Source organism: Danio rerio, chromosome 2, assembly GCF_049306965.1.
Source record: "Danio rerio strain Tuebingen ecotype United States chromosome 2, GRCz12tu, whole genome shotgun sequence".
In the NCBI taxonomy this organism is placed as follows: Eukaryota; Metazoa; Chordata; class Actinopteri; order Cypriniformes; family Danionidae; genus Danio; species Danio rerio.
This window is the reverse complement of record NC_133177.1, coordinates 57230429-57253854: the sequence shown is the minus strand read 5'-3', so window position 1 is coordinate 57253854 and position 23426 is coordinate 57230429. Positions and strand designations below refer to the sequence as shown.

General features: G+C 36.4%; 1 protein-coding gene across 1 annotated transcript in view; it reads left to right on the top strand.

Annotated features, from left to right (window-relative positions):
* LOC103910147 (uncharacterized) overlaps nt 1–23426 on the top strand; it is a 58311-nt gene that overhangs the window by 17861 nt on the left and 17024 nt on the right. Inside the window, exon 3 of the mRNA XM_009298925.5 lies at nt 22046–22313. Coding sequence (XP_009297200.2) covers nt 22073–22313 — 241 coding nt within the window. The 5' untranslated portion in view covers nt 22046–22072. The remainder of the gene's footprint in view (nt 1–22045; nt 22314–23426) is intronic.

Below are 23426 nucleotides of genomic sequence, written 5' to 3'. Positions count from 1 at the left end.
CCCTGCCGTCCAAAGATAAAATGCTAAGCGATTAGCATTTTGGCAGATCACCTACTGCACCTTCGACTAGGTTAATTAGATCAATTAGGCAAGTTAGATTAATTATGCAAGTCATTAGACAACAGTGGTTTGTTCTGCAGCCAATAAAAGAGACTCTAAATTTGAATGGGGGCTAATAATATTCAAAGATCTTTTTATTCCAGCCAATCTAAAAGAAATAATAACAAAAAAACCAATAGGAAATACAACATATAAGTCTACATAAATTATTAATTTGCATAAATACAGTTGAAGTCAGAATTATTAGCCCCCCCCATGAATTACCTTTGAATTGAATAACCTTAACCCAACCCTTTTTAAAATATTTCCCAAATTATGTTTAACGGAGCAAGGAAATTTTCAGTATGTCTGATAATTTTTTTGCTTCTTGACAAAGTCTAATTAGTTGTATTTTCACCAGAATAAAAGCAGCTTTTAATTTTTTAAAAAACATTTTGAAGGTCAAAATTATAAACCCCTTTAAGCCAACCTTTTTATCAAAGCGGACCGGTCAACTGTTGTCAATTTTACAACGGACCGATGTGGGCCAGAGGTGGGTGGGTGGGGGGATTCTTCACGTGAACACAGCTGCTGCGCTCGTGCATCCAGGTTAATCATGAACAACTCAGTGCGCATGCGCTAGTTGCACTATTGCAGTCTGATTATGTTTCAATCAAGATTTATATGCATCAAATACATAACATCTGTGCAAAAACATTTCAACTGACGAACATATTAACAATAATACAACCGTATAGCCGAATTAAATGTATGCATTGGCATGTTACAGCCCTAATGAGTATGATTATGTGAAACTCCATATAGATACATATTGCAATGATTTCGGGTACTTAGCGATGCACGCACACATATATGCACAGTCCTTAAATGCTCTGCTGATTTGGACTCTATAATTCCTGTTTTATAACTTTATCAACAACCACCACTGAGATATTCTAGCGATCGTTCTTCCCGCTCCGTGGTGGATTTTGGCATAGTCCATTTCACATGAGATGGCGGGGGTGAGTGGAAGAAACCAAGTCGCGGGGGGAATATTTTCTACAGAATTAATTTATGATTTCTTATGTGGCCCGGTACCAATTGTTCCACGGACCGGTACCGGTCCGCGGCCCGGTGGTTGGGGACCACTGGTGTACAGAACAAACCATCGTTATTTAATAACTTGCCTAAATACTAGGCCCATACGGAATCTGCGTGCGCGAAGAATTCCGCAGATTTTTAGCCTTTCATTAATTCTGTTTATTTACTTGAGTAAAAGTGTGTAAATCTATATTTATTCAGTTTTTTAATTACAGTAATATTATTCACTAATATAAAAATGTTCATCTGATTTATGAGCAATCCCATTTGTAAAGTATTATTTTCTGTCTTTCAGTAGAGATATTATAAGAGACTTGCTTTGGTTACCAAATTAAGTGAATCTTATTGGATTTGCATTAAGCATTAAATAACAGTTAAAAATATATTGTTTTTTATTTCACATATTAAAGGTTTTAGTTATGACATTCCCCGAAAAATTCCGCAAAAATCTGCAGATTTTTACCAAAAAACGTCTTCAGATTCCGTCTGGCCCATTAATTACCCCAACCTGCCTGGTTAACCTAATTAATCTAGTTAGTTAAGCCTTTAAATGTCACTTTAAGCTGTATGGAAGTGTCTTCAAAATCAAGTCAAATATTATTTAATGTCATCATGGCAAAGATAGAAGAAATCAGTTATTAGAAATGAGTTATTAAAACTATTATGTTTAGAATTGTGTTGAAGAAAATTCTCCGTTAAACAGAAATCCAGGAAAAAATGAACAGGGGGGGCTAATAATTCTGACTTCAACTGTATATCATTATTAGGGATGCTCTGATCAGATTTTTTGCAGCTGAAACCAAGTACCAATTCTGATACATTAAGCTTTATAATGCTTAAAGCACATTTTCCCTCTAAGCATGATACTTAAATGAAGATCTCTCCTTATCTCAGACAATAAATTAAAGATATTGCATATAATACCTTTAGCATGTCTCTTATAACCATTGAGTGGACATGTCATGATCAGAAGCAGCTTCACAGAAAATAATATAAATAAAACGGACACAAAAAATGGTAAGAAAATCACTGACAGCAGTTTGTAAATACTGCAAATGATGGAAGAAGAATTCAACATGGCTCAATGAAGTTTGAAGTGCATATTTGATGCATAAGAAGTTAAAAAGCACACCTATAAATCCATTATGTCTTAACTAAAAGGAAATAGGTCCAGATACTCAATCATTCACTAGTTTTCTATTCGGATTAGTCCCTTTATTAATCTGGGGTCGGCATAGCAGAATGAACCGCCAACTTATTCAGCATATGTTTTACAAAGAGGATGCCCTTCCATCTGCTAACCATCACTGGGAAACACCTATACACTCATTCACACACATACATACACTACGGACAAGTTTAGTTCACCCAATTCACCTATAGCGTATGTTTTTTGGACTTTGGAAACCCACAAAAACACCGGAAAACACCCATACATGCACCATAAACTACTGTTTGCTGCAAACAGTATAAGTTATATTATTAAATATTCAAGTAAAAAAAAAATTTCCTAACAATTTTTTTTAAATATATATTTGATCTTTTAATGAGCTTGCAATATTGTTGAAAACAAAGAACTTTCAGTTCTGATATGTAAAAAGATTTCAGTTCTTGTACATCCTCTGCTTGTAAACTCGTAAACAAACAATTGTTATCAGTTTATGAGATCGGCCAGATTAGCGAATATTGATCGAGTTATGAAATGTGGTTATTGGCCGATACCAATCTGTGGCTGATCAATATGTAAATTCAAAACACCATTCAAAATTACACAAATGCAATTTGTACATTCAAAACACGATTCAAAACTACACAAATCAAGTTCTTAAGTGCAAAACCTCATTCAAAACTACTCAAATCCAATTCATTTGTTGAAAATATTCATGATTTTTACTTGATTTATTTTTTAATTGTGTTTTGAATTTATAAATAAATTCATATTCATATTGTAAATACGAATTGTGCTGTGCATCTATGAATTTTACTTTGTAAATGCATTATTTTAGAGACTGATCTGGCTTCATATAATAATACAAAATTAAAAGTAGTAACTAACAATAAACATGAATATTACAAATGTTGTATTATGATTTATTTTGACAGACAGACAGACAGACAGACAGACAGAGACAGACAGACAGACAGACAGACAGACAGACAGACAGACAGACAGACAGACAGACAGACAGATAGATAGATAGATAGATAGATAGATAGATAGATAGATAGATAGATATACCTTGTGGGTGCGTGTGTGCGTGCGTGTGTATATGTGTGTGTGTGTGTGTGTGTGTGTCCCACGGATGAGGCGACAGTGAGATTATCTTGGCCGGCTGCTTCCACACCCCGCGAGCCAATCCCAGGTGTTAGGCCACGTGATGCCTGATAAAGCAGGCCGCATTAGTGCTAATCCCGGCCTGATCTGTGGAGTGCGTTCCTGTCCCCCTTCTGCCGGCCAGACGCCACCTTTCTGCCCCATCACGGACTGAGCGTAGCTAGGCCCTCACCCAGGCAGATGAAGTGACCAAAGCTTCATGTGCCTGCTCTTTTAGGTGAAGAGTGTAAAGGAGCCGGTATACTATAAGTGAAAAGGAAGAACAAACTTTTTTGATTTTCATTTTAGAGCAAAAAGAAATTCTGAGAGGCTGAGTGACTGTACTGCTTTCAAACATTCACAATGCTAGATTATTGCTCATGCGTACCAGTCTACTAAACACGACAACAATGCTGTGAGAGGAGAAAAGTTCCATAAACATCTGCTCTGCTCTAGCTGCTACTTGACTCTCTAGTTTGTTCATGTTGATGTTGCTGTTGTTCTCCTGTCTGACCTCTGTGGAATGAGAAACTCTCTAGAAGTAAACGTACGCAAAATATATATATATATATATATATATATATATATATATATATATATATATATATATATCTAAAAAGAATATAGTTATTGCTGGATTTTGTTTGAAATTACGACATTTAAGTACTTTTTTTTTTGTTTTTTTTAAGTATACCGGGGTCCTAAGAAGGTACCATCCTTTTTGATTACATATTAAGTGGCTCTTAGGCTTCACAGAATCAATTAATGAACTGAAATGACTCCAACAAAAGATTCAAACAAAATCTGGCCATGTTACATTGGTCTGTGTTGTAGACTGTTCATGTTGGGTATGACTTTTAGTGTGTGTGTGTGTGTGTGTGTGTGTGTGTGTGTGTGTGTTAATAGGGGGAAACCAGCGATCTTCTTGCTGTGTGGTGATAGTGCTAACCACTGAGCCACCATGCCACCCCTTAAAGTTATTCTTAAAAATATTATTAGCATTATTATTATTGTTTTTGTAATATTGTTATTATGATTATCATCATTATATGAAAATTATTTTAGTTATGTTTCTTACAGAATCATCCCAGTCAACATAAAACGATGAATTCTTTACAAGCTACTATAAATTGCATTTACAGTTAAAACCAGAAGTTTACATACACTGTATAAAAAGGCACATCACCATTTAAAAAAAGTAAGATGTTAATGTGACTAAACTTTTTGTCTTTTAGGATTATCAAATTTGTTTCGGTTATGCTTAATAGCAGAATGATGAGAGATATTTTTTGAGAAATTGGTATAACTTTTCTTCAAATCAAGTTTACACACAATAATATTATTACGCCTCTGAAAAAGCTCAGATGATGATGATGGTGTCAAGGTTTTGGAAGTTTCTGATTGGCTAATTGACAACATTTGTGTTAATTGGAGGCACAACTGTAGAATAGTATTTAAGGAAAAACCTCAAACACACTGCTTCCTTCTGTGACAACATGGGAAAATCAACAAACCAGAATCAACAAAAAGGCCAGATTACAATTTGCTAAATTACACTGGGAAAAATACAAATTTGTGGAGACACTCTAATGTTTGGAGACATGTCCTGTGGTCTGATGGAACTAAGATTGAACTGTTTGGCCGTAATGACCGATGTTACATTTGGAGGATAAAGGGGAAGCTTACAAACCTAGGAACACCATCCCAACTGTGATGTATGGGGGCAGCAGCATCATGTTGTGGGGCTGTTTTGCTGCAGGAGGGAGCGGTCCACTTCACAGCATAGATGGCATCATGAAGAAAGAACATTATGTAGAAATACTGAAGCAACATCTCAAGACATCAGCAAGAAAATTAAAACTTGGCCACAAATGGGTCTTCCAAACAGACCATGACCCTAAGCATACTGCCAAATTAGTTAAAATGTGCTTTAAGGATAACAGAGTGGATGTTTTAGAGTGGCCATCACAAAGCCCTGATCTCAATTCTATAGAAAATTTGCGGGCAGAGTTGAAAAAGCTTGTGCGAGCAAGACAGCCTACAAATCTGACTCAGTTACACCAATACTGTAAGGAGGAATGGGCCACAATTCCTGCAAACTATTGTGAGAAGCTTGTGGAAGGAGACCCAAAAGATTTGACCAAAGTTAAACAGATTAAAAGCCAAGCTAAAAAAATACCAAGGAAATTTGTGTAAACTTTTGACCTAAAACAGTAAACGTTTAGTATGATTTACCATCAGACATTAAAAAAAATGGTTTTGCCCCCCCCCCTTCTTTTATTTTTCCCCCATTTTCTGTTAAACTTATAAAATATTTGTCAGCACATATCTAAAAATAATAGTTTTAACAACTCATTTCTAATAACGGATTTATTTCATCTTTGCCACGATGACAGTAAATAATATTTGATTAGACATATTTCAAGACACTTTTATACAGCTTAAAGTAACATTTAAAAGGTTTAACTAGGTTAATTAGGTCAACTAGGCAGGTTAGGGTAATTAGGCAAGTGATTGTATGATGATGGTTTGTTCTGTATACTATTGAAAAAAAATTGCTTCAAGGAGCTAATAAGGGGGGGTTAGGGGCTAATAATTCCGACTTCAACTGCATATCGCCCATACATAAAAAAACAATTCTATCAACAGATTTTTAGCTGATTGTGCAACATATCTCTATTGTAGGTGTCAGAATGGTCAAAGACTGTAGTATTTACTCGTTACTATTTATCTTGCTCTTTTTTTGGTAATATCTATTATTATTTATTTAGGATATGCGTTTTCACATTCTGATTCCAAATGGCAAATTGTTAAAATGTCTATAATTACATTAAATATTATTAAGAATAAAATGTGTTCTTTAGAAGAGTGTACTTGCATTATGCTGCCATGTAGTCATTCTGGCTTTATAATATGGCATAAAATTATCTTAAAATGACAACATTGTTTAATCACAATATGTTTTAGTGCAATATATCGAATGACAAAAAAAAAAAAAAGAGAGATTGTGATAGGCCTGGTGACATCATCAGGGAATCCCTGTATTATGACGATATAATACTGCATTGTGAAAAAAACTGAATTGAAAAGGAATGGGGGGGGGAAAGTGTATACTATATTAAACACACACACACAAATTACATTCTGAAATTATAAATAAAGATTTTTGGAGTAGGGTGGCGCAGTGGGTAGTGCTGTCGCCTCACAGCAAGAAGATCGCTGGTTTGAGCCTCGGCTAGGTCAGTTGGTGTTTCTGTGTGGAGTTAGCATGTTCTCCCAGTGTTTTTGTGGTTTTCCTTCAGGTGCTCTGGTTTACCCCACAGTCCAAAGACATGCGCTGTAGGTGAATTGGGTAAGCTAAAATTGTCCGTAGTGTATGAGTGTAAATGAGTGTGTATGGGTGTTTCCCAGTGATGGGTTGTGGTTGGAAGGGCATCCGCTGCTTAAAAACATATGCTGGATAAGTTGGCAGTTCATTCCGCTGTGGCAACCCCAGATTATTAAAGGGACTGAGTTGAATATAAAATAAATGAATGAATTATTGGAGTACTGTTTTTTTGTTTTATAGAAGACAACTAAATTTAATTGTCAATGTGATTTTTTTTTGTAATTCAGGGGCCATTTACATATCATCAGCCATAACTGAAAGTGTTTTGCCTGTACATTAACAATAATGCTTTTCTACACCAAACTTTTTAGTTAAAAAAATAAATAAATAAAAAAAAAAGCTGTGAAGCATGTATTTTTCTTTGGCTTTCTGTGCGTTCACACCGAAGGCAGCAAGAGCATCAAAGGTTGATCTTGCCACCCTGGCGACAACGCTGACAACCTTGCTCCACTTAATGATCAAATATGTCCATATGTCTGAAATATCCTGAAGCAGTTACTGTCGCATGAGATTCCCGGTTTTTATATATATATATATATATATATATATATATATATATATATATATATATATATATATATATATATATATATATATATATATATATATATATATATTAGGGGTGTAACGATACACAAAAGGCACGGTTCGGTTCACGGTTTTGGAGCCACGGTTCGGTTCGGTACGGTTCGGTTTCTGTTTGCTGTGGGGTTAGGGTTGATGTCATGTTAACAGCAATGCTAAGGGACAATTCACTTAATAACAAGAACATCTTAACTTTTTCTTTATTAACTTTGTCATGGCATTTTTAGTACAGTCAGGATACCAGAGTAAACAACTAGAATTAAATAAATACCTCCAATATAGACTAGTCAGAAAAAAAACTATTCTCTTTAGTGCAGCCATCTTAACTAAGTAAACTAAAATTAAATAAATAACTGCAGTGTAGACTAGTGAAAGATCTTCAAAAACACCATACTATCCACATTCTCCGATGAGAAGCTTGATCTCTGTGCAGACACAGACGCTCATTTTTGATTATCTATGGTTTCATTTAGATAGATAGGTTTCCGTTTAAATTAATAAAAAATATACATATAATGTGTTTGTAAAATGTTTTTTCATGACATATTCACCAGTAAAATACATTGCGGTTGTGTCTGAAACTAATGTTAGGGTTGTAGCCGGCTGTATGTTTGCCTCCCGATCTCTCTCTCTCTCTCTCCCGCTCCCTCTATGCCGGTCATTTATGTAGGTCCGCCTTCACAACAGCTGATGCCTGTCATTTCTGTAGGTCCGCCTTTTTGACAGCTGATTGGTCAGGAGACCGATCTATCATCATTTGGCGACGCAGCGCGGGAATGTAAAAAGCATGTCAGGAAGAGCGGGAGAGAGAGCACTTTTTCCTTTGATCTCGTTTTTCGTGTATTTTTCTGACATGATTATGATTTTCGTTGTTTTTGCTAAACTTTCGTTTGGGTAAAATTGTTTTGCATTACTTTTGCCCACTTTAAGTAATTTTGTGAGGTTTGTACATTTTTATTTCAATTGATTTGTATATTATTTTTTAGCTCCGCTCCTTCCCGACAATATAGCTGCATCTCCTCAAGTTCAGTCTTAGTGTAAGGTGAATAGGGAAACTGTCATACGATTTCCATTTTGCAAACACGTAGAAAATGTATTGTTAAAGACATCAGGTAAGAGGTGAAGGTCATCTTTGTTTATTTTATTCAGTATAGGGAAGAATGCGGCGCACGGCGCTGAAGACCTTTTTTTTCTTTTCATCAGTTTTAGCGAGGTAAGAGGGGTTATTCATGAGTTAGAATTGTTTTATTATATTTATTTCTTTTGTTTGTCTTCACTATCACCCCCTTGCTGGAGTTTAATTAAATTTTGTTTGATACTTTTGTTTAAATTTGTTACTTTATTATATTATTTTTATTAGTGTAAATATTTCTCTTTTTTGTATATTCTGGCATTATTCTGGTTTTACTTTTGTACATTAAATCACTTTTGTTGGCAGTTCTGTTGCTTACACCCTCACATTGTGAAATTATCACACTTTTTAAATGTTTTTCCTTACAAGTAAGTTTCGTGAAGTAAGTTTCGTGAAACAGTTGAGACAGACAGGCGTGCGCTTTGTCTACGACACGAATTCTATTCCTGTACTCAACTGGAAAACCAAAATGTTTCCACACAGATGACTTAAACGTGTCTTGGGGATCTGCAATCTCAGTACTATGTGAAGCAGCCATCCTGAGTCCAGTAGTAACGAGTGTGATGCTTACTCAAGTCACATGACATAACATGCACTAAAATACTAACTTTAGAATATAATATTTAGAACAAATCCTCATCATTACTAAAACAATTTAATCAAATATGATATTAAAGATGTGTTTAAATTGGTTCAATTAGTTAGAGACAAGTGACGTCAACCTCAACAATGGGCAGCAGGGGGCGTGAGAGTACCGCGGTACGCCACGAGAGTTTCGCGATACGTATCGTGGCTGGTGTATCGCGATATTTCGGTTCGGTTTTAATATCGTTACACCCCTAATATATATATATATATATATATATATATATATATATATATATATATATATATATATATATATATATATATACACATATATATATATATATATAAAACATTAATGCACATAAGTAACTCGGCAGTAACTTATTTAAATGCATGTTCCTGTAAAAAAACATTGTAAATAATTGGAAATCCAGCGACTGCAATAATTAAACCCTTGGGAGCAACTGTTGGTCGGAACCAAAGTTCACAGGTCTGTGTTTCTCTGAATTCCTCTCAAGCGGTGGACTTTTTCATTCTGATTGCTTGCCGCCGAACCTCGTCATACCTCATTGCCAAAAAGTTAACTTGATTTTAACTCTCCTCGACGCCCACACCAGCGAAGACGCGCAGTGCTGCTCCTCGCCATTTTCAGTGTGAACGTACAGTTAGTCTCCGATTTATCAGGGGTTGCCACAGCGGAATGGACCGCCAACTATTCCAGCATATGTTTTACGTAGCAGATGCCTTTCCAGCTGCAACTGAGTACGGGGAAACTTACAAGAAAATACAATGGCAAAATGATTCAAACAAATGTTATCATCCAAAAAAAAAATAAAAATCTACAAATAAATAAACAAACATAAATAAATAGGAATCAAATCAACTTTTATTGTCACATCATCGTCAGCAGAAGAAAATAAAGAAGAAAAATGTGCTTGAGATTTTACTTTAAAAGCGTCAGTACATTTACTGGAAATTGCTAAGAGAGACTGACAAACTACCGTTTCCTGCCATTTCTTCATCAGCTCTGGAAAGTTTCTCTCTTCAGCTTGAACATCGAGAAAGTGAGAGGCTTTCCAGAGCTGACAGAAACCTGCCCAGGAAACAGGTAGTTTGTCACACTTCATGTTTTCTAATCATTTGTAATTGCCATTTGAAAACTTTAAACACACACAGAGTCATGGTCGAAATTACAGCTGGCTGTGTTCGACACCAAAACTGATATTATGGGTGGGCTCTAAAAGCAAAAACCTCACATCACGGCCTGTGGAATATCAAACCGCAGCGACAGCATAAATCACAACAAGGCTGTTTTTGGCAGACCGGTTTGGTCAAGTTCATTTGAAACTAAACGGACAGAACACAAAAGATCAGTGTGAATCATCAAATGAATGATAGATGCGAAGCCAATCCACAGTAAGAAACAACAAAGTGTCAAATCATTCACACTAAACTAAAATTGGTGGTTTAAAATGTTGATTGGATGGCACAACAACCTTGTGATGGGTGGCATTGTGGCTCACAGCAAGAAAGGTTGCTGGTTTGAGTCCCAGCTATGGGCCAGTTGGTATTTCTGTGTGGAGTTGTGTGCATGAGAGTTTGCCTCACAGTCCAAACACACACTATACGTGAATTTAATAAGCTAAATTGGCTCTATGAGTGTGTGTGTGAGAATGTGAGTGTACGCATGGTTTCCGCTACATTCATTCTTCTACACCAAAATTCATCCCGCCATGGCTACATTACAGCTTTTAATTAATTGAAAACATTTATTCATTGTTGTTGTTTTTAATAGTGGGTGATAATCGCACCAAAACGTATTAAAAGGTAAGTGAATTATGACAGCCCAAACATTTCTGTTACTGTAGTAGGGCTGTGCATTATTTGTTTAACACTTGAGGTTGACGTGCAGACAGACTGATTGACTTACTGACAGGTGCGTGATACGTGAGGCCAGCAAACACCGTAGCTTTCAGTTAAGATGAACACAGTTTCCATAACTGTACTTTATTTATAGATAAAGTCTGCGATTCTGCATACAAAGACTTGAGAGCGCACAAGAAGATCTGCACTTCAGCAGTGTATTTGAGGGCGTACAAGAAGTTTTGTGCACGAGCAGAGGAAATCATCGCGCAAGCAGAGATTGGCATGCTCGTATTAACGTTACATAAATATGACCCTGACGTTTAATAATGCGCTCACCACATTTCTCCATTTGTCATTAAGGGCTCTATCATACACTCGGCGCAATGTGGCGCAAGGCGCAATAGTCTTTTGCTAGTTTGAGCTTGGCGCAAGGGTCATTTTGAGGTGTTGCACCACACTGTTTCAGTAGCAAATGCATTTGCTCTCAAATGTGCGCCCATAAGCCTTCTGGTCTAAAAAAGCAGGCGTGTTTTGGCGCGTTGCTATTTTGAGAAACTGTAAATAGTCTGATCTTTAGACCAGAACAAAGTCGGTCTATTGTCTGGCGCAAAGTGCGCCTGGCTTACACACTACACAAAAGATGTAGAGCAATATGCAAATATCTTTACATATGAAAAAGATATAATATATTAAAGATATATATATATAATAAGGATATATATATAGGATATAAATATAAATGATTAAAATATTACAAAACATAAGAATTTCTAGCCTACATGAATTTAAAAACCACTGCCTTACTTTCTTCATCTCGGGAGGCTTTTTCAGTTCATTCAATTCGCTTTTGTATAATGTTATTATTATTAGCAGTATTATTTATTATATCCATATTTATATTTGTTTTATTAAAAACAAGCTTAGATTTGTCCACCTGTCAGGTTTTAGACCATATGGGGCATAGCAGGTGTATTTGGAAATAACTCAGTATTTTGATCACACTTTGTTATTATTAATCATTTATTCGTTTGCTGGAAATTAGAACTGAATTTAGAAATAGTTTTGAAACAAATCTTTGCGCTTAACAAACGAAATTAATTATTTATAGACTAACTGATGCCTGTGCGGTAAGGTTTCCCTATCCACGAGAGCAAAAGCAAAAGTGAACTTACTTTACGTCATGTTAATAGCAAATGCGCTTATGGTGCGACGCAGCTGGCTCTTAAAGGTAATGGGAGATGAGACTCTGATTGGTCAATTCTCAAAACACACCTATAACTCACTAAGAAAATAAACTCAACCCCTTTAGACCATGCGCCACGGCGCAAAGCTGATTCTCCCGTCCTTAAATTAGCAAAAATGCGTTCTGACACGCCCTGAAAGCGTTTGCGCCCTGCGTTTTGCGCATGGACCGTCAAAATAGAGCCCTAAAATACACCATAGGTCGTTGGTAGATTTGTGTAAAAGACCTGCCGCCACAGCTGGAAAAAATCCTAGAGGAAACACTGGTATGGGTGTTTCCCAGTACTGGGTTGCAGCCGGAAGGGCATCTGCTATATAAAACATGCTGGAATAGTTGGTGGTTCATTCTGCTGTGATGACCCCTGATAAATAAGGGAATCAGCTGAAGGACAGAGAATGGATGAACGATCCAACATGTGTTAGAACAAGCCAGCATTTTTAGACCGTCTCTTTAATGCCATGCTGTACTTGACATGACAGGAATTGAAACAGAGGGTATTAAAACGGCACACACAACTAAAAAAGCTTAAACTGTGCTTCATTTCTATTATCAAAAGTTGTTTTTTGGAAAGATGCTTTGTCATCTGGACAATCAGATTGTTGTTAAACAACAGTATAATCCACTGAACACGCTGTACTCATTTTTTTTCACTCCTGTCAAAGATTAAATATGTGGCTACCCTCAGTACGCTCTGTTGATTTCAATAGGAAATGCGTTCACATGCCAGAAGGGGCTTTTGGGAGAAAACAAAACAAATATTTTCTCTGGAAGAGAGCGAATCTGTTTCTTTTCATGCGCCACGACATCAGTCACCTCAAGTCTTATCTATATAGTTGGCAAAGACAGATTGTTTAGCAGGAAATCGCATGTTGGCTTGTCACATTTCACAGTTTCTGAGAAGCATGCGTGTGTGATACAATCTGATAAATTATGGCTTTGCAGAACACTGACATTATCAGATTGATTCGAGAATGACAGGGTACAGTTATTCCAGCAAAAACAACATTTGTCAGTCAGATCACGGCTGATATTTCATGCCAGTCTCTGTCTTTCCATCCACCTATTTATATGCACATTTTTGAATTATCACTTAAAAATTGCTTAATGCAAACATTATTTTCATGTTTAAATTGTTTATTTTTTTATTTGAATTGTTTTCATATTTAAAAGTGTGCATAAACTACAATGGACACACTTTAAGCAAATAAATCAATGTGTGTATCATAGTCATGTGATTTAGAATGATAAAAATGTGCTTGATGGGATGCATTAATGAATAAAGCATTTCCAGCACATTGTAAAACATCTGAAGTGTTGTTTTGCTCATTGTGAAATGCATTAGACCAGTGGTTCTCAAACTGTGGTGCGTGTACCAATAGTGGTGCGCAGGCTTCCTTCTAGTGGTACGTGGAGGAATCAAATGTGTCACATGTACATGTTACATATATTTCAAAATTTATCAAACATGATTTATATATAAATATGACATATAATAATATTTATTATATGACATATAGCCTATATTTCTGAGGTCCAGGCAACATTTTTAGGTGTTGATGAATTAGCTACTATATGTCAAAACTTTACCTTTAAGTACAGCACTTTTCTTTTTACCTTAAGCACATTTTAATTTAAATGTTGACTTAAGTTTTTTTTATTTTATTTTACATATGAACACAGTACAGTGTTAACGTTCAACATATTTAGCGTTTTAAGTGGCTGACAATAATAAATATTCTTAAAAAAAAGGAATTAATCTGTCATGTTTTTGAACTGTCCAGGGGCCTCATGTACGAAGATTTGCGTGGAAATCATACTAAAACATTGCGTATGCACAAAGCTGTAAATGTGCGTACGCAGAAAAAAATTCAGATGTCTGAAACACTGCGTACGCCGAATCTCACGCATATTCTTTTGTACATCAGAATGAACGTGAAACTGAGCGCAACATGCACGAGCACAAAACCCCTCCCTGCCTCCTCCCCCGTATGAATATGCTAATGACTATGCTAATGGAAAAACCCAACGAAAAAGCAACGGTAAAAGCAAGCAAAAAGAGAAACTTTGAACAGAATGTGAATTGGAGGTTCTGCTTTCGGAGGTAGACCGGAGAAAAGCGGTGTTATTTGCAAGTTTGTTCTCCGGAATTAACAACAAAAGAAAAAAATAGAGTTGGAGAGTTTAGCTGATGCGGTTAACACAGTTAGGTCTGAACATCGCACTGAGTGCATTAAAAAAAATAAATAGTGTGGTTTATATCTGTAAAATGTAGCAGCACTCTTAACTGTCTCAGTGGCGCGCTCCTAAGACGCATGTGATCATGTTTTGACACGTTCGAGCATGAACTCGGCTCGAATCCAGCGTCTGATGAACTCTTTCTTCTTTTTTCACGCCGCTATATATCAGACTTTGCCAACTATTTACCACGAGAAAGACAAGTAGGAATCATCAATAAGTTTGTGCATCATATTTTATTTGCACATTTATTGAATGGAAATGTTTCTGATTCACTCATGCAAATTCATCTTCAGATAGTGTCTTTATAGCAATGTGCGTGCGGTAGATTGCTCAGATTACATTGGGAAAACAGGCGACCGCTGCAAATTGTGCTTTAATGTTTAGCTGGTCAACTGTATGGTATGGAAACCTTATTTACCTGCTAGATGAACCCGTCTCATACAGCTGCCATTGCAAGGCTCAGACACTTTGTAGAGAGGAATTTAACACAACTGCCTCTAGGAGTCGCCAATGGAAATAAAACAGACACGCACAAAAAATGTGCGTACGCCTGCCAGAAAGCTGCCGTGAAGCTGCGCACATTCCCACGTTCAGTTCATCGTTAGTAAATCCAAACGTGAGCGATTCTGAGCGTGAAACCTGGCGTACGCAAAGTTTTTGTGCGTACGCAGCGTTGATACATGAGGCCCCAGAGCTGTAGCTGCTTTACTGGGCTTACTACGATACTGTATTTCAATACTGCTCATTATTGCGGTACTTGGAGAGACATTTTTTTCTGAGGTGGTACTTGATAAAAAACGTTTGAGGACCACTGCCTTAGACAAAGTCCATCATCACATTGGTTTAGTATTATTATTATTATTATGCTATATTATTATTACCTCCAAAACTGTCTTGAGCATCTCCCAAACAGTGTCTCACACCTCTAAAAGCCACCACATTGCGCTTATTGCGTTTTGTCTTCATCTTCCGAGGAAAAACTCAGAGCTTAAAAAAATCCCACAGTGGCTTCTCCTACCGCATAAAACTACTTTTTTTTCTGATATTTGCTGCTGGTTTATCAGGAAGTGATGATTATGTTTCTCTTTGACTCTTTGACTCACTTTATTCATAAATCTTTTCTGCAAAATTCCAGTTTCTCTTTCACAAGCCCATGGCATTAATTTTCAATTGCTCAGGCTGCTGGAAAGCTCTTGTTTTTTATTGTAGATTATTTTATTTCTTATGGACATGCTTTTATGACGTCATTGTTCAGGTCTCATTTTTAATTTTTATTTCCTTTGTAATGAACATGCTTTTACACTGTCAAAAATGCTGGGTTCCACACAATTCCTCCAAGTTGTCTCAACACAAATCGAATAAGTTCACTTAATTGTTTAATGTTCAGCCCACTTACATATGCAAAAACAAGTTGTCCCAGATAAAAGCTTAAGAATAGCGTTGATTTAGCTTATTTTAAATAAATAGTTTAAACAACCGGCAAAATATTTTTTGAATGTGATCTTGTTGTTCATTTCTCATTTTTTTTTTTTTTTTGTATTTTTTTCACTTAAATTTATTTTATTTTATTTTTAATGGGCCTGCTTTTATGATGCTGTTCTTCATGTCTTTGTAGCTAAAGAGCTTCATGTCTGCCTAAACAAGGGTAAACATAAGCTATTATCATCATTTAATAGCAAAATTGATGTCTTTTTAATAAGTCTGGAATTCGTTATCAATTTCTCATGCTGTTTGAAAGCTCTTGTCTCTTTATCTCGTCCGTTGTGTGTGTTTTGGACACAACATGATCACTCTAGTTACTTGAACAAATGCAGATCTGGCAACTCATTGTACACTTCCAAAAGACCATAATAAATAAGATAACCATTATTCAAACCAGTGTCATGAAAACATGCGCGAGTCATATTTCTGCCCAAAATCTCATGAAAACAATGTCATATAATTGTTACGATCCTCAAAATAGCCTTCATTTTCTTCAAGCGAATTCTCATTTGTTTTTCTTTTGATTTTGGGCTTGAACATGACTTCATAAGAGTGCGAAAATCAAGAAATCCAGGATAATCTTGGCAGAAAAATGTGTTCAGATACACCGCTGTACCAATAAACCCTTCTCAGATTCATGCGCTAACGGTTATTCGCCTTTCTGTGCAAATAATCAAGCGGCAATTAGAGTTTTCAGAGATGAACGCTTGATTGATTGCCCTGTTGAAGTGAATCGTTACCATCGGTGGCGTTTTGCTAATGCATTGGCGTTTTGCTTTATTTACACAGACTGTTATGAATATCTTGAGCTGTGCTTCATGCTGATTATTGAGTCGGACATGTTTGATGAATGATGTTATGATGTCATTGGTGTATATTAAATGTAAACGTCATCGTCTATTTTGAACAGCTGTGGATGGATTGTGAGTAAAATATCAGTGATGTAATATAGCTAATTTCAGAGACTCCTGTAAATGTGCATGAACGTTTTGCTTTAGTTTTTATGGATGAACCATCGATGAAGCAAACAGTTAAAATGGTGGTGGGGTTTTGATTATGGACTAAGGGTGCTTTCACACTTGGTTCATGTGCCTGGACCCTATCCCCAAGTTTGATTGTCCCCCCTTGCCACCTTCTCAGTTGGTTTGTGTTCACACTGTCTTTTTTCCTTCTAAACTACGGCACGCTTGCGTCATAGAGCTGCTGTTTTGTTTACAGCTGCTGCTAGGTGACGGTCATGAAAGCAAAGTGCCAAAATGAAAAGACGTACCCACATCGCGGTCGTTCTGCTTTTACTGAATCTTTTGGTTTTGGACATACAGAAAGCGACTCGCATCTATCTGCCGCAAAAATATTATAAACGTTCAGAACATCACACAGTGTCTGCAGAAGCTGTTTTTGGAGAAGACAAGCAGACACTATCGCTGTGTTTGCCCTGGCACAGTCCCGCTTGTCACCAAGGTACAGTACGTTAGAGCTGCACGATTCTGGCTAAAATGAGAATCGCGATTTTTTTGGCTTAAAATAAAGATCACGATTTTCTCATGATTCTGTAGATGTAAAATAAAGGTTAATATAAGTGAGTTATTAATGGCGTTTGCCATAGGCAAAGCCCATTAGTACTATGCTCTACTGCTTATTATTATTATTTTTTTCTTCCGTACCATTTTTCGGCGCGTAACTCGCCCCGCAACTTTCGTCACAGACCCTTGAAAGTGGGCTCAAATCGTGATCTTTATTTTAACCAAAAAAATAAATAAACAAAATTTGCAATCATCATTTTAGTCAGAATCGTGCAGCTCTAATTCAAACATGCATTTAATATTAAATAATAACTGGCTTATTAAAAATATAATGAACATATTATAGTGTTAATAATTTTTTGATTTTCTTAAGTATTTCGATTTCATGTTTATATCACCATGTTACTTGTGAAATTTAGTAGCAATTAAAAGAAAATAAAAAACAGTTATTCCAACATGCATTACTCAAATATTTGTGCTCAACAAAACAGCTGCAACAATTCAGACCATCCTAACTTGGCAGCCACAGTGACCCTGTAAGACCACCGTACATACATTCAATCTGGCAAAACACTTCCAGAACATACAGTCTGGATATGTCCTTAAAAATGTTACCCATTTCCTCATCTGGAGAAGAGTTTTCCCAAGAGCAACTATTCTGATAGCACAGAAAAAAAAAAATAAATAAAACAATACGACTTTTCAATCAGGATGTTCAACTGCAAAAACAACAGTGTTTGAGAGGGATTCCTCAGCAGGACAAGAATGCGGCCTTTTGAGAGCGTGAAAGAAAATATGTGCACACATGCAGGCTTAAATATATATGCTCCATCGACCCGTGTGTATCTGAATAAACAAAAGACAACACAAAGATCTGGATGGAAACTTTCTACCAGCAGACCGGCATGGAAGAAAAGAAAGAAAGCACTACAACATTTCCACAAAACCACAACACACACTGGCTGGAGTTATTACAGTGCTTCTATTATGGATTATGAAAATTTCATATTTGGGTTTGGCAGTCCTTGTATAGCCCAAATTATTATTCACACCCTGGGTAAAATCTGACTTTTAGTAACTTTTATTTAACCAGCAAGTTTTTTTTTAACCAGAAATGACACTGGCTTCTATCATAAGCTGTACAAGACGCATCACTGTGGAAAAATATATATATATTTCTCAGCTTTTATTTACCTTTGAACAAGTCAGAATCCACCAGTGGTATAAATAATTTTGGGTTTGACTTTACAAGGTCAAAAATGCTTTCATTTTCTTGTAATATGGCCTTGTTTTGATCTGATTTTCTCAAGGACTCCCAAACAAGTCACTCAACCAAACCTTTTTCCAAATCCCTGCTTTGTATGATGCTAATCTGCTGTGATTGGTCAGGTGATGACTTAGTCAGTTGTGATTGGCCAACTGTATGCAGCACATTAGATCTTAAAAATATATCAAAAATGATAGATTTTAATAATAATAATACAATAAAAAAAATGAAAATGGGCAACACAGTGGTGCAGTAGGTAGTGCTGTCGCCTCACAGCAAGAAGGCTGCTGGTTCGAGCCTCGGCTGGGTCAGTTGACGTTTCTGTGTGGAGTTTGCATGTTCTCCCTGCATTCGTGTGGGTTTCCTCCACAGCTCAAAGACATGTGGTAGAGTTGGTGTTGAGCACAGTAAGATAGGACGTTCCTTGGCTGTGGTGGCAATGCTGCTAATGTAGAAATTAGAGACGTGAACCTACTCTGGTCTCACAGTTCGGTTACGATTATCATGCCATTAATTTGGTTCAATTCAATATCTCGGTGCATGCACAGTTTTATATTTGGAGGGGGGGGGGGGGTACCGCTGTCTGTAAAAACACACACACATAGACACAAAGCACCACACAGCATTACGGTCTCTCATTTAAACACAAACACACATGCGCGCGCTTGCTTGCTCGCTCACTCTGAAATGTATTCCCGCGCCACAAGAAATCTGGTTGGTTCCCGCGGTAAAGCTGCGAGAATGCAGACCTCCATCCAGAAATATCGCTGTAACAATCAAGACAGCAGGTCAAAAGGGCCACAGTGAGAGAGAACGATACATAGTTTACTTTTATTCTCTCAATCGCAGTGAAATAGAAGCTTCTGCTGTAAATGTCAGTGAAAGACTGTCCAGAAAACACATGTAGCGAAATTGAGCACAGTTCCTGCGTTAAGTAGAAGCGTTGTAAATACTTGCGCTCGTCTCCCTCGCCATAGTAGCCTAAGCTACAACGACGAACTTTCTGCTATGACGTGGAGTGCGAGATGCACGTTACGCTGCATGAATTTTTTAATTAGCCTACATTAGTAACAGTTAATTTTGTTATGGTATGAACTTTAATCCAGGCAAAAATAACTAAATAAAATAAGACCTTTGTAACGATATCCAAGACTTTGTATACCAAATTCAAGGCTATTAAAGCCTTAATTTGAGATAATCAAATTTAAGATTTAAGACTTTTTCAAAGCTTTTGAGACCCCGGGGTACTCTGTATTGGCAAGAGCAGCTCAAAGTTGAGCTAAAAATAAATACTAAATGCTGAAGTTGGGAAATGACAGCTTGGTGATGTAATGCTTTTTTTGAAAACAGAAAAAAAAAATCTTCTCAGAAGAACAACGAGGATATTTTACAAAACATGGGACCCTTTAATCCATATTGAGAATAATGTACTCCTCCAAGCAAGAATCCCCCAACATCCCCCCCTTACTCTCGTAAGTTTTATTTATTTATTAAATTATTTATTTAATCATTCATATTTTATTTATTTTATAATTTTTTTTCTTATTCACGACCCCCCCCCCCCTTGCACTCACCCACCCCCCCATCTCAGCAGGGTTTTTTCAGACCTCTAGTTTGAAAAAAGTCTGGAAAGTGGTTGAGTCCAGCTTTGTTTAGGTATTGTGAGAGTGTTGATTGGTGAAAGAGGGAAGGGTTTGCGTGAAAAGGGAAGTTTCAGTACGTGCATGGGCTGATTTTCACACCGGCAACGCAAACACATGGACATCAGTAATCAAATTATTTGCATGAACGGTCATTTTTAAAAAGAATTGTTAAATATTTTAGCAGAAATAATAATGTTAGTAATTCACATTTCATCAGAAGCAAAAAAATAAATAAATAAATGCAACAACAACATAACAAGGATTCCAACTCGACCTGATGAGGTTTGTTTACTGTCTTTAATTCCCTAGCATTGAATGGATCTCAACTCAAACAGAGATTTCGCCCTCAGGAATCGGGAGTCTGATTGTTTGGGCTTGTTGTGTTCAAAGATTGTGGGGTCTCCACCCTGGCAGATGTTCTGAAGGACACGCCTTCGTAAAGATGGGGAAACCAGACAATACGGATAAAAGATCATGACCTGAAAGAGTCAAACTCATTCATACTGTACAAACAAGATGATCTCGGAGCATTCAACACAGACAGTGAGTCTTTATAGTAGACTTAAAGGTTATTAAAAACGCTGTGTGCCAAGTATGCACAACATACAAAAGACAGTCCTCGAAAGTACATGCATCGTCACTTAAATTGAGCATTGTGACTATTTTTCTGAATTGCAGAAGGGAAACATTGTGAAGGAACTGTATGATTTATACTGCCAAGCTCTGAAAAGTAGGAAAGCATAAAAATAGTACTTCAGATTTGCTGTGCTGAGTTCACTGGCAAGTGTAGTTGGGTTTTGTGTCACATGACTGACAGTGATGCAACTAATTCAAGCACAACAAAGAGGGAGAGAGAAATAAGAACAATTAATAACATCAAATTCTGGTTGACGCTATTAAATAATCAATATAAGATCACAACAAATATTATATATATATATTTTTTATCTATATTGTTCAAATTAAATCTAAAAACAACTTTAAATGTTTTGTTGTACCTGTTAATACAACTGAAGCCCACTTGAAATCTAAATTTGTAATGTTTATTCTAGGGGTGTCAAAATGAATTGTTTCTTCGGTGCACTATGATGCAGATGCGGACAATTCAGTATCGGTTCAGTAATAATCATAACCGGTTATTATGTACTGACGTCATTTATCTCATATGCGCTATGTCGCTGTAGCTTACTTAGGCTAGGGAGGCAAGAGCAAGTATTTACAACGCTCCAACTACATAATAGTGCAGAAGCTGTGCACAATTCACTGCGTGAACCTAGCTGGACAGTCTTACACAGACACAACAGAAGCCCCTATTTCACTGCGATTGAGAGAATGAAAGTAAATTAGATTTTGACAGCATGCCAAACAAGCTACGTATGTATAAATCATGAGCTAAGTGTGAACTCTTGAAAGAAGAAGATATTTTGAAAAAAAAAAATGTTTAAACCTGTAACCATTCACTTCTATGATATTTGTTCTTCCTACAATGAAAGTCAACGATTACAGGTTTTCAGCTTTCTTCAAAATATCATCTTTTGTGTTCAACAAAAAAAAAAACATAGGTGACTAATCTATCCCTTTAACTAAACATCTACAGCTTGTGTCTAACGTGTATGTCTAACATCTGTTTTTTCAGAGTTTCAATGCTCCACGCTGCTCTAAGATGAGGGTATGGAAAGAGGTCACCCTCGCCTTCATCCTGTTTGGTGCCTCGTTTTTCCTCCTGCTTATGAGAACCACGCAACCAGTCGGGCCCTCAAACCCAAAACCCTTCCAGATCTCAGCAGACCCTCCAGCCACAATTCTCCAATCCCGATCATCATCATCATCATCCTCCTCATCCAAAACAATGCTGCGCCGCACAGCCAGAGCCACCGAGGACATAGGCTCACTCATCTCCGAATGTAAGAATTCCTCAACATCAGACTAGGCTTATTGTGTTTACTTGTTTAGCTTTTATCACGGTATAAGCCAGGGCTGTGCAATTAAATCACAACTCAATTTCAATTTTGGCCTTCAACATTTATGAAAAAACCATTAATTAAGATAAAACTATTAATGGATCATAACACGCCCTCTTTCAAGCAGTTCACATTCATTCCTCTGATAAAGGGATCAATATCGATACTGTATAACTGATAACTCTTAAGATTTAGAGGCTGATAACTGATATATTAGCCTTTTTACAACCAAAATAATTGTTATTATGATGTTTCCCTTAATCTAGCATCCAATAGTAAACAGTATTATCAAGATATTAGCCTAAGCTGCATAAAATATTACTTTAACAGGTATAATAACCACAAAACAAATGTGTATTGCTTGTACATGTTCAGAAAAAAAAAAAAAAAAAAAAAAAAAATTATATATATATATATATATATATATATATATATAAAATAAAATTCCAAAGGGATGATAAAGTACATTAGGCAACACTTTACACTGATAAATGTTAGTCAATGCATTAAAATCAACAGTGATAACCATAATACTGTTATATGGAAAGTTAGTAAGAAATACAACTGAACTTCGTAAGTTATTAACTCCATTAGAACTTTTTATTTTATTTATTTTTTATTTTTTGGCATCAGCTAAAATTAATGATTTCTTTGTGGTCTGAATTAAGTTAAAGTGGGAGAAATAAGCACTGAACACGTCACCATTCTTTTCAGAAAACAACCAAAGCAATCCATATATGCAAAGCTAAAGCTAAAAGCAAATCTAATTAGTTTACAAATGAAGTTACACATAATAGAATGAAATAACGCAGGGAAAAAAGTATTTAACACATGAAGAAAGGAAGGAGCAGAAAAGCAGTGAAAGCCCAGACAGCAGCTGAAATCTATTAGTAGTTTTTCAGCAACCCTCTGCTCTTCTTCAGTGTAATTTAATAACAGCTGCTTCAGTCCAACATCTACATTAGCAAGAGGATGAAACCAGGGTGGACATTTCAGCAAGACAATGATGTAAAACAGCCGAGGAAACTCTCAAATGCTTTCAGAGAAAAAAAAAAA